At 40.7% G+C, this 11,485-nt stretch overlaps 1 protein-coding gene across 1 annotated transcript; it reads right to left on the bottom strand.

Moving 5' to 3' along the window:
* Positions 1-521: 521 nt before the first annotated feature.
* znf1035 (zinc finger protein 1035) lies at positions 522-9,546 on the bottom strand. Its single transcript, XM_010777842.1, has 2 exons — positions 9,478-9,546; positions 522-9,380 (listed from the first exon to the last, which is right to left on the bottom strand). Exon 2 carries the CDS (start codon positions 9,337-9,339, stop codon positions 1,186-1,188), a length of 8,154 nt encoding a protein of 2,717 aa, XP_010776144.1. The 5' UTR covers positions 9,340-9,380; positions 9,478-9,546; the 3' UTR covers positions 522-1,185.
* Between the last annotated feature and the right edge of the window lie 1,939 nt (positions 9,547-11,485).

The following is an 11,485-nucleotide window of genomic DNA, read 5'->3' as shown; positions in this document are numbered from 1 at the left end:
TTTTACAATGAAAGATCATCTGAGAACATGGCAGTGCATTTCTACAATTAAATCTACTTTAAAGTCACAACAGCTAAAAATGATTAAAGAAAGATACCTACATCTCTAGATACTTTGGGAAGAAATATTTGTAAACTCAACAAAGAAAGGTCCGAGCCCTTTGCTTGATTCTAACGAGGACCAACTTCTAATAGTGCCAACAACTGATCTGCCACACTACCTTTGTATGAAGACTAATTTGTCATCTACCAAGCGCTATTTCTGTATCTTCTTGTAAAAGCTACCAGATCTTTAATACAAATTTAACTTTTCAAAGCTATTCCTTTAATGTTTTGCACAGTAAGCTGATTTCGTCAGCACCACACAACTCCTCTCAAACCCAGAATATTCACCTGATTTGAATCTAATAAGTGAACCTGCTGATGTAAAATATACACAAAATATTTACCCTACTTTGCTTGGGACAGTAGTATTTAACTTGACACAGAGTACACAGATACAAAAAAAGAGTGACACAAAAATGTATTTTATAGTTGACTTTATCTCTTATCTGACTGAAGTTAAATGCCTTAACAAAGTAACATTGGGTTGTGAAAATAATTTTCAATTACAGCACATTTAAAATGTATGTACACGGAAAAAATAGAAACCTGAAAAAATGCAACCCAAGATAAAACACTAAAATGCACAAGTACCTACAGTACATGTCATATAAAATACCATTAGATTAAAATGACCAGTTTGAATAATATCTTACATATTATCAACAAAACTGAGAAGTATCCCAAAATAAATGTCAAACATACATAACCATCATGTTTAATAGTGTCAGCCTTTTTCAAAGAGTTTTCATTAAGATCTCCTTAGGTCACGCATTGTCTGATTCAGAACACACACTGTTTTATGTTGTAAAACAGCTTTACACAATTAACATATCTTTGTCATAGATTTACAAACTGACAAAACTGGCTGTTTGGCTGTATACAAATCCCGATACATTTGTCAATGGACATGCAGGAGAAGATGCGCTGTCATAGTGACATGACTCAAGTTCTTGTTAAGTATGCAACACAAGGGAAAAAAATACAAATCTAGATCTAGATTTAAATTGTGATAACAATTGGAGATACACAGTCAGATGTAAGGCATGAAAGGGAAGCTAAGATACATGTTATGCAGCAATCATTACTGAGAGGTCCCAACATGTGTCTGTTGATGTTCCTCCAGTAGGTGAGGAAAAGCGAAAGCTTTGTCACACTCTGTGCATTCATATACAACTTGGCCCATGTGACTTTCTTGGTGCTGCTTAAGATGAGACCACTTGCTGAATGACTTGTAGCACATGTCACAGCGGAACTCTCCAACTCCTTTTTCTGCGTGTGATCTCATATGTAATGATAGATCTTGTGCTGTATTAAATGTGTTGTTGCACTGGGAACATATGAACTTGTCAGTGGCCTGCAGAGATGTGTTTTTTTGACGATGTCTTCGCTCATGCTCTCTGAGGTACCGGCTCTTGGCAAACGTTTTTCCACAAAGCTTGCATATGTAGGGATTGTCCGTTCCATGCTGTTTATTTTGATGCTCCAGAAGGGCACTCTTTGAGGAGAACTCCATTGAGCAAAGAGGGCAATTGTACAAGTCCTCTCCAAGAACATCGACATCCTCCTCCTCTCCTGCTGCTTGATAAGTTTGAAGAGATCTCTTGGCAGATGGGTTTCTGCGCTTAGCCTCCATTGTTGTGGGCTGTTGATGGGAACAATGGTGCTGGCGGAAAGCATCTCTTCCCAAAAAGCTCTGGCCACACTCTGTGCATTCAATTGCAGTAGCTGAGTTGCCTACATGAAGGTGATCTTGATCTTCAACCTTACTTCCAGACGGTAAGGTCATTTTGCATTCAAATGAACCATCAGAATGCGTAGGAAAATGAAAAATCAAGTCAGTGGCACTGGCAAAACACTGATGGCAAACTGGACATATGAAACCATGTGATTGATCTCCATCTTTACCTTCACTGCTGTGTTCTATTCCTGCGGCATTGTCATGGCTCTTCAGATGGCTTAGAAAAAGCTGAGAAGAGGGAAAGCAACTGTTGCATTGATTGCATTGATATTTGCTATTAGATGGTAATTGATGGATGGCCTTGTGCTTTTTCAGGTGAGATTCATGCAGAAAATGTTTATCACAGTCCAAACAGGAGTATTGTCGCTCATTGGCTGCCATGCAACCGTGCTCTGATAGAGTCTCTGGGTCTCTGAAACGCTCACCACAAACACCACAGCGATACTTAAGTTCTTTTGTGGATACTGATGAGATCTCAGAAGGTGAAAAAGATGTCTCACGTTCTTCCCTTGTAGTGAAAGATGAGTGGCAGTCAACCGACTTTGAGTGGCTTTTCCGATGCTCAACTCTACTACTTTTGGAGAGGAACACAAGATTGCATATATCGCATGGGAAGCTCTCTTCACGGTGGGAAGACATGTGTTCTGCCAACTGCAAGGGACCTGTGAAACTGAAGTCACACTTTGTACATCGATATGGCCGGCTCTTTCCATGCGTATGCTTGTGTTTACGCAGTGCAAAAAGCGAGACAAAACCCCTGCCACACGCCTGACACTGAAATTCAGACTTGTGCATTCGTTGATGCTGCTGCAACTGGGATGCCTGAAAAAAACATCTACCACATTCTGCACACTCATGTGGTTTTTCACCTAAGTGACACCGCTGATGATCCTCAAGACTTTCAGATGTTGGGAATGTCTTGCCACACACATGGCATGGGAAGTAAGGCGCAGAATCAGAGTCACTGTCCTCAATGTTATTTTCATCCTCATCACTTTCACCAGTTGTACTGACCTGACTGCTGGATGGTTCTTCAGCACAGCTCTTTTCCTGTATAGTTTCCCTAAGATCCCTCTGCTCTTTAATATGCCACTTTCTATAATGTCTATCTAGTGATTTTTTGACTGTATAGGCCTTGTTACAGAAACGACAAGTAAATGCATCATCTGGATGCTCTTCTCTGAAATGACTACATAAAGATGGTCTTGTCCAAAACCTTTGATTGCACAGTTTGCAAATGAAAGGCCTATTAGGGTCATGGCATGTTCTGTGAATTTCAAGTTTAGATACATTGCTAAACATCTTGGAGCAGACAGGACAGGATAAAGTTTCATCAGATTCATGTAACCTCATGTGTCTTATAAGATTTCCTTGACTAGCAAACACCTGTCCACACTTAATACATGCATTGCGCTTTTTCGCTTGTTCCTGCCTTCCATGGTCTTCAAGGTGACTAATGAGCAATAAGCCATCTGTGAAGCTCTGATCACATTCTGAACATTGGTACTGCACAGCTTTCTTTGTTTTACTTGAGCTGCTTTGCTCATAATCTTCCTCTGGACTTTGTGGTGATTTGTCCATAAATTCATCTTTGCAGGAGAAGTTGCTCTGCACTGACTTGGAGGTTTCTTCATAATCGAGCATGTCATTCAGCACAATATCAATCTCTGCTTTCAAAGGGACTTCCGCTTTTTGGGTTTTAGTTCTCTCTGAAACGCTTCCAAATCTACATTTCCTGTTGTGATTACGGAGAAGACTTTTATTCCAGAAGCCCTTCTTGCATGTTTTACAGATAAAAGGAACTTTCCTTGTGTGAACACGCAGATGACCAGTTAGTCCAGCATTATTGATGAAGGACATATTGCACACTGGGCAAGTAAATGGCTTGGGGACCTCAACACTAAACTGTTTGTCACAACTCTCATCCAAAGGTTCTTCTTTGATGTTGGGTATGTTTGACAGATGGTGTTGTAGGGGAGCAGAGGACACTGGTGGAACCTTTGTTTCCAGCTTGTGTTCATTTAAAAAATGCTCTTGAAGCTCTGAAAATAGCAAGAAACGGGAACTACAGTATGCACAAGAAAAGCCTTTTGTTGGGCTTTTAGAGATCGTCTGTTGGCTTTTAAATAATGTGGACTTTGATAATCTTGTTGATAAATGTCCTCTTTTTTGGGAACACTTTGCGGAATGACGTCTCACATAATCTTTCCTTATAAATCTTTCACCACAATCCTCACATGCATATGGCCGTTCTCCTGTATGCAGACGGTTGTGCACGGCCAATTGCCAGCCACTTTTAAAAGCACGGGGGCAATAGCTACATGCATATCTGTAGTTTTTGCTGAAATATGGCTGAATTCTCTGTATAATTCTATTTCTCACCCCTTTAAACGGGTTTGTGACATCTTCTGTTTGTGGATTCGTTTCTGAGGGTTCATTGTAGGGCCTTCTGCACTTCTTTGTCTTCCTATGTTTTTTCAGGGATCCTTCTTGAGTGAATGATGAGCCACAGCGTGTGCACTTAAATGGTTTTGGAGCATGGAACATAGTGACATGTCGGGAAAGTTTAGACTGAGATGGAAAGCTCCTTGAACAGACTTTGCACTCAAATGTCTCCTGCTTTGCATTGCGCTCTGTTTCACAGTTATTTTGCCATCCCTTGCCAACGTAATCCAAGCTGATTTTGGGAATACAGATTTCTAATCGCGTCTTTTTCCCCCTACAACGAATCTCATGTACTTTCAGATGATCATGCCTTGAAAAGCAGCTGTCACAGGCCTTACAGCGATAAGGTTTCACTTCGTTGTGTGTCAAAATATGACGTCTCAGGCTTCGTGATTTCATGAAGGACTTGGTGCAGAATTTGCACTTGAACTCAGCTTCCCCTTCAGCTTTGGGATTTTGTGCTGCTTCTCTGGGAGTAAGAGTCTTTGACAATTGAGTTGCAGCAGCATCTTTGATTTTTGACTTATCCTCTTCATCAACACCATCACAGAAAGCTTCATGCTTCAGACACATTGACTTACTTCTATAACAATGTCCACAGTGCATACATGAGTAGGGTTGTACACCAGTATGGCTAACAAGATGTCTCATGAGTATAGATCTGTACCTGAACCTCTGTGTACAGTGAGGGCATTTAAAGAAAAGCTTGCTAGTTGCATTGGATTTTGAAGACATATTGCTGGCATTCTGTCTTGCCTGTGAAGTGCTTTTGCAGACGCTATCCTTGGATGATAAGCCAGTGTTGTGCTTTGGAGTTTCCATGCAGTTGTTTTGATGTTGTTTTAATTTTGTTAATCCAAAGAACTGCTCACATCCTGAGCAGAAAAGCAGAGTGTTTGTCTTGTGTCCATCGTGATGTCTTTGCAGGCGTATTTTCTTAGTAAACGTCCGAGGACAATAGGAACATTGATGTGTTCCTTTTTTCTTGTCGTCAGACTCCAAGGTGATAAGGGGTCTGGTTTGATCAGCTGAACACTTTTCACGGTGAAGTTTGAGGTACGTCTCTAGATAAAACTGTTTTCCACAGTCAATGCAGGAAAAGGGTTTATCTCCAGTATGTATGCTCATGTGGCGCAGCAAATTGCGGCGATTTTTTGAATCACGCTTGCAAAATGGACACTGTTTTGACGAAGACACAGATATATGTGTAAGAGAATGTTTTCTTAGTACATGGGCATCATCAAACACATCTTTACATATGGAACACTGCCGCTGTTTTGGTCCACTCTTCTCTTTTACAGACTCCAAGGACTGCTGTGGTTTTAATGCTGGTCTATCTTCAAGCAGGCTTGTCTGGTTTTCTCTATTTTTGTGGCTCTCTAGATGCCTGAGGAGATATGCAGGATACTGGAACTGTAGATGACAGTCTGGGCATTGAAGCTTTCCCCTTTTAAGATGTGAGCTTCTGTGCTGGATCAATGCTCCAATAGTTGGGAGAATCTTTCTGCAGACAGTGCATTCTATCCTCCTCTGATGAACGTTTTTTTTATGAATGATTAGATAGGCACGTTTCTTGTATATTTTTCCACAATCCAGACAGCGGTATGGTCTTTCACCCGTGTGATTTCTCTCATGTCTTTTCAATGACTGTGGTGTGTCAAAACAACTTCCACAAAATGTACAGCTCAGGGCAAGACTTTCATTTGCTTCTGTGGATTTTAAGGTGTTGTTACGCTCTTTAGCGCTTGCACTACTTAAAGTGGCTTTTTTGGACAAGGTGGAGAAAACTGAATTCCTGTACGTGAACATTTTACCAGTGAGTTTAAATTGCTCATGTTTCTTCATATGTCTGTACTTTCCCGAAGCATGACAAAAGACTGCTGGACAATAATTGCATTTGTACCTTGGAACAGGCTTAGAGGGTGTTAGAGCTGGGGGTGCTTGCTTTCTTGGTTTAATTTCCTTGGGCAGTTTTTTCAGTTTATATTGCTTTGATGGTGTTTTCTGCTTCATGTCAGTTGTCTTCTGGTTGGTCTGTTCCTTTGACTTTGCCCTCTCTTTTGCAAGTCGATTAAGACATTCTTTGAGACAAAAAGCTTTAATATGTCTAAATCGATTGCTTGGTAAAGTGAAGGTTATGTGGCACAATGGACATCGATATTTACCAGAAGTCTTTTCCTTTCCACCAGTGAGTGAAAGTTTGACACAGTCACGCAAATGCCGAGCCCTGTTGTAGGAGTACTTGAAAAGCCGTGGACAGAGAGGACATTTATATTTTCCTTTCGTGTCATTCTCCACTTTTGGGGTTTTCTCACTACTGTGTTTTGTGGTACACTGACTAGATGAAACTGCCAGACTCTTTCCCTTGTGTGTGCTGTCGATATGCTTTTTGGCCTCGACTGCAGTTGAGAAGCATTTACCACAGAAACTACACAGATGAGTTTTGGAGATGTCAACAAGCTTTACATAACAACCAGATGGATTTGTATATGGTTTGTTCTGTACCAGGTCCTTTTGTGGTGGTATTTTTGTTTCTCTGATAACAGCATCAACATTTGCAACTGCAAGTTTTGGTCGCTTGCATCTACCAGGTATATGTTTGTGTCTTTGCAAGCAATTCGGCTGTGCAAAATACATTCCACATCCATTACATTGATAGGGTGTTTGGCCAGTGTGACTTCGCATGTGCTTGACATACAGATGCATTTTTGAAAATTGTATTCGACACTTTACACATCTGTGTCCGCCGCAGCGTTTTCTTTTCTTCGGTAGGCTTGAATCAGAAGAAAGCTCAAGGCTATCTTCGATTTGACAACACACATGTGTTTCCGTTTGCTTATTCTTCATCAGGTAGAGATTACAAGTCTTGCAAAACTGGAAATTGTGCATGTCATGGTTACAATGGTGGTGTTCAATTAGATGATCCACATTGTTGGTTGTGTGTTGACAATCCGAGCATTGATAAGAGTTACTTGTCCCATTTATTGACTCTGACGTCTTTAATATTATGACAGGTTGCAGGCGTTTCCTCATTTGTAAAGAGGATTTGAATTGCAGGGCTTCTTCTTCTGAAATGTTCACGCTGTTACTCTCAGGTCCGGACACAGAGGTGTCTTTATAGTGTCTGGCGTCAAGTTTTGTACCATCAGCATCACATGAAGAATCTTCTATTGACAGAGGCTCACCATACAACATGCCAAGTCCTGACTGCTCCTCTGTAGAGGTGTCCATCTCTTCAAACAACTGTCTTGCACTTTCCGCAACATCCCCACTTTGACTTCCTGGTTCTAGGGACACTAGACTTTGATTTAGTGACAGTTGCTGATCTGAAGAACAGGTTGTATTTGTATTCTCTGCTGGACATTCATTTTCTAGATTAGGATTTATGTCTGAGCAGAGTCCTATCTTGTTAGAAACACTTTGCTCTTTATTACCACTTTGATCACTACAATCTGGATCACTACCATCGGGCTGTGTATGAGTAGTCATTATTTTCTTCTCTGGTGGACTTTCCTTTTCCGGAAAACGATTTATATCTGTGTTTACGCTGTTTGGCTGTAAGCAGGATTCTACATGACCAGTAACACTTTTCTCTTCCTTGTCAGTAGTATCAATAAGAAAACGGACACTTGTGATACCAGGCCCATTACAATCTTGTTTTGGATCAGTGGTATTTGTCTCGTCTGTTGCACTAATCCATTCTTTTTCTAGACAGGAATGTACAGTTGTGCTTGAGCTATGTAGCAGTAAGCATGATTCTGAATGATTTGCACCACTATTCTCATCCTTGCCACTGGCATTGCCTAAATGACCATCACTCATCACAGCCTTGAATATGTCCTGAGCCACATTTTGAGTGGCATCGTCACAATTGGATGCCTTGATACCTGGATGATCTGAAAATGCAGAGGTATTTAAATGAATTTCCTTCTCCTGATAGTCAATTTCCATTTTTTCTACTTGACTATTAGTTGAGTTCGGACTATCATTTTCATCATCACATGATTCCTTCATTTCCTTCCTTAGGACTTTTTCATCGGAGTGATCTTGCTCATTCTCCAATTGAGTCAAGATATTTGGAGATGTCCCCATAATCTGATCCTCCTCATTGACATTTAGGTAGTTTAATCCATCCCCAGTCAAGTTTTCAAGGCCATTTTTCGAGTTTGTTGAATTTTTTTCTTGGGTAGGGTCTGTCTCCACACACTCCTTTAGTTTCTGAACTGGAGAAGCACCACAATCATTTCTCCCCGCAACAGTCTTGCTTCCTGTAGTTGTCACTATGTTAGAAGTCGACGAGGACTTTTTGTGTCCTGTTAAAGATTTGACTTTTTTTCCTGGACTTTGCTGCTTGTGTTGTGTACATTCATCAATGTTTTCTCCTACCATCACATTTGATGTACTTGGCAAAATACCATCCGTTTCTGACATATTTGGGCACAGGCTTCCAGTGGAATGCATATTTTTTCCAGTATCATTGAAAACCTTTTCTGTTGACCTGGGTTTTGTAGCAATATTACTTTCAGATGTTGGAACTGAATTCCTTGACATGAACTTACACGAGGACTTTGTTTCACCTGCATCCGAGCAGCTACTAACATCTGAGTAGTCCTCAATTAATGACGTAGCGAGCATTCCCCAGTCTTGCTTAAGATCTTGAAAATCTGTTGCTAAAGAAGAAGGAAAAGGTCCGGATGTCGATAACCCTTCTGTGGCCAAATCTGAGATATCACTATTTGCACATTTTGGCAAGTAATCTTTTTCCATTTGTTCTAGATCAGCTTGCAATGGTGCTTCCTTGCAGTAACTTTGATAAAGACAGTCTGAACTGGTATTTTCAATACAGGGACTCGAGTAAAAGTTTTTGTCGAAGTTTGAGTTTGTTGCAGGGGCTTCATTTGAATCCATTGGGCCTGTGAAGTCATGATGTCCAATGAAGTTCTCTATGTCTTTAGGAAGACTTTCCTCAGATTCTGATGTATTTCTCAAAGTGCTTGTCTCCGATGTAAGAGGTGGAAAGTTATGGAAGTATGAATCCCATCCTTGATCCATTTTACGCCAGGAATGTAAGCTCGGGCTTATTTAGCCAAAACCTGAAAAAAAACAAAGTAGTATATAATTACAACAGAGAAACTAAAACTGTAGTCGTCTAAAAAACTATTGTGCAATATTTTAAAAGAAAAATCTGACCTTTTCTTGGACACACAAGGTCTTAGACAATCCACGGTCATGTGGGTTGCATCCGAGTGGACATCTAAAAAAAAAAGTAATTAATATTATTGTGGACAATTTTACAAGTCCCAACATTTTTTTTTAAACAAATATTATCAAAATGCAATCCAATATGAACCTGCCACCAGGCAGATATGAAATGTGTCCAGGATAGAGTGTGGATGTTAAGATGAGGCAAGACACAGGGGAAGGTGTGGAGGACTACACAAATTCCGAACGCATGTTTACAGAGGTAACCTTATGGAATTGGAGGTTATGTTTGTTCCAGATAGTATTAACCAAGATAAAATGGTCCCTGGCAAAGGTCATATCATTAGTGAAACAAAAGTAAGAGAAACCCTCTTCCCTGAAGGCAAGGTCTGGTTGTTGGGGGAGTGGTCAGGCTCAGCCTAAAAAAAACAGCATATGGTTGTTGCAATGTAGTATCACTATCCAAAAAGAGGGGCACAAGTGAGCATGGCTGGTTGGGCTGAGGCTTAACGCTTAGAGCACAAAGACACAAAGTGATGCATAGCTACGAGAATTAACTTGAGAGGCTTTAACTGAAGGGAAGATGCTGGATGTGGTGCATAAGTTGGTACAATGCCAAATAATATAGTTTGATACAGAGCTGCTGAAAAGATTGGTTCCTTACAAAAATGATCATTCACTAAATAAACCAAATATTTACTTGTTGCAGCTTGTCAAAGAGGTAAGACTTAGTGACAATTTGTCTGCCCAGCCTTGTGGAATAATCCAGTTATGTGCAATGAGTGCACTGGCAGAGTGTGCGTCTTTAGGCAGGTACGTAGGTAGGTAGACAGGCGGGTAGGCCATTCAATGATTTCATGTGGGCTAAATGAAGGCTTATTACAGGCCAGCATTAGCCACTGATTCCAGACTAACTATATCAAGTGTTTGTCTTCGACAAACAACCCTTATATGTTTTAGCGCAGGGCTGACCATAGTCTGCTCGCACGCTTCTCTTCTCTTGCTAGGGCAGACCCAGAAAATACAGGAATGCTTTTATCCCATCTGCCCTGTGAAGAAACTAGGATCCCCTAGAAGAGCTGAATGATAGATAGTAGGGGTGTTGAAAATAATCGTTTCTACGATGCATTGCCATGCGGACGTGGACGATTCGGTATCGATGCAGTGACGGAGATAATTGATTATAGCGTAGTAACGTTGCTTCAAGATTTTCTGGCCGCGGCTTTACTATAACGTTTTTTTTTCTGTCACTTTAATATCAAATCGGTAGGTGACGCAGAGATCAGGGAACAGACGTGACAGCGGCACAGCGCACCAAACACGGAGCAGTCTGCTTTATCCACCAACACAAGAAGACCAGTCCAGAACCAACAGCAGACCCGCTCTGAATCACTCCGTGTCGCTGCGGCTCAGAGACACAGGGATTTATGTTTTTCAAAAATAATCGCGTTACAATCATGTCAGGTTTTTGGTGGATTTAATTAAGTCTTGGATTGCAGAGTATGAATCTCCTCTAGCAATTTTGAGACGATATATACAGTACGTGTGTAAAGTTTGTGAAGGAAGGAGGAAAAAAGCTTCCGCGATCACGTCTCATCTCCGTTCCTCCAAACCCCGCCCCCTCCCTGAAAATAATGAGTGACAGGCTGATAGTACCCTGATAGAAACTTTATTATTCACTTAATCACCGAGATATAATGAAGTTAACTTAATCTCATACATTCATGGGATTTATGTAACAGTAAGACTGTATGTAAGTGTGCACCCACATGCAGTATTTTTGTTTGTATATGCTATTGTAAATACTCCTGTTGTTTGCTGTGTTCAGACTCAAGTCCTGTGTGTGATGCCACATTCAGGACATTCAGTGTCCTTTTTTTAACAGAAGACCGTTGCTAGAAGCTGCAGCTACACTGCAGAAGCATTAGTTTTTTGTTTTTGAGGATGGAACAACTTCTCACACAGATATAGGGAGGCTAGACCTATACACTTGATT

The sequence above is a fragment of the Notothenia coriiceps genome, unplaced genomic scaffold (assembly GCF_000735185.1).
Source record: "Notothenia coriiceps isolate Sejong01 unplaced genomic scaffold, NC01 NC01_scaffold00018711, whole genome shotgun sequence".
Lineage (NCBI taxonomy): Eukaryota > Metazoa > Chordata > Actinopteri > Perciformes > Nototheniidae > Notothenia > Notothenia coriiceps.
Note: the sequence above shows the minus strand (reverse complement) of the source record. Positions and strands in the feature narration are given on the sequence as shown.

Bases quoted from the DNA above. Each gene is read 5' to 3' on its own strand.
- znf1035 (XM_010777842.1), bottom strand. From the start codon at position 9,339: ATGGATCAAGGATGGGATTCATACTTCCATAACTTTCCACCTCTTACA.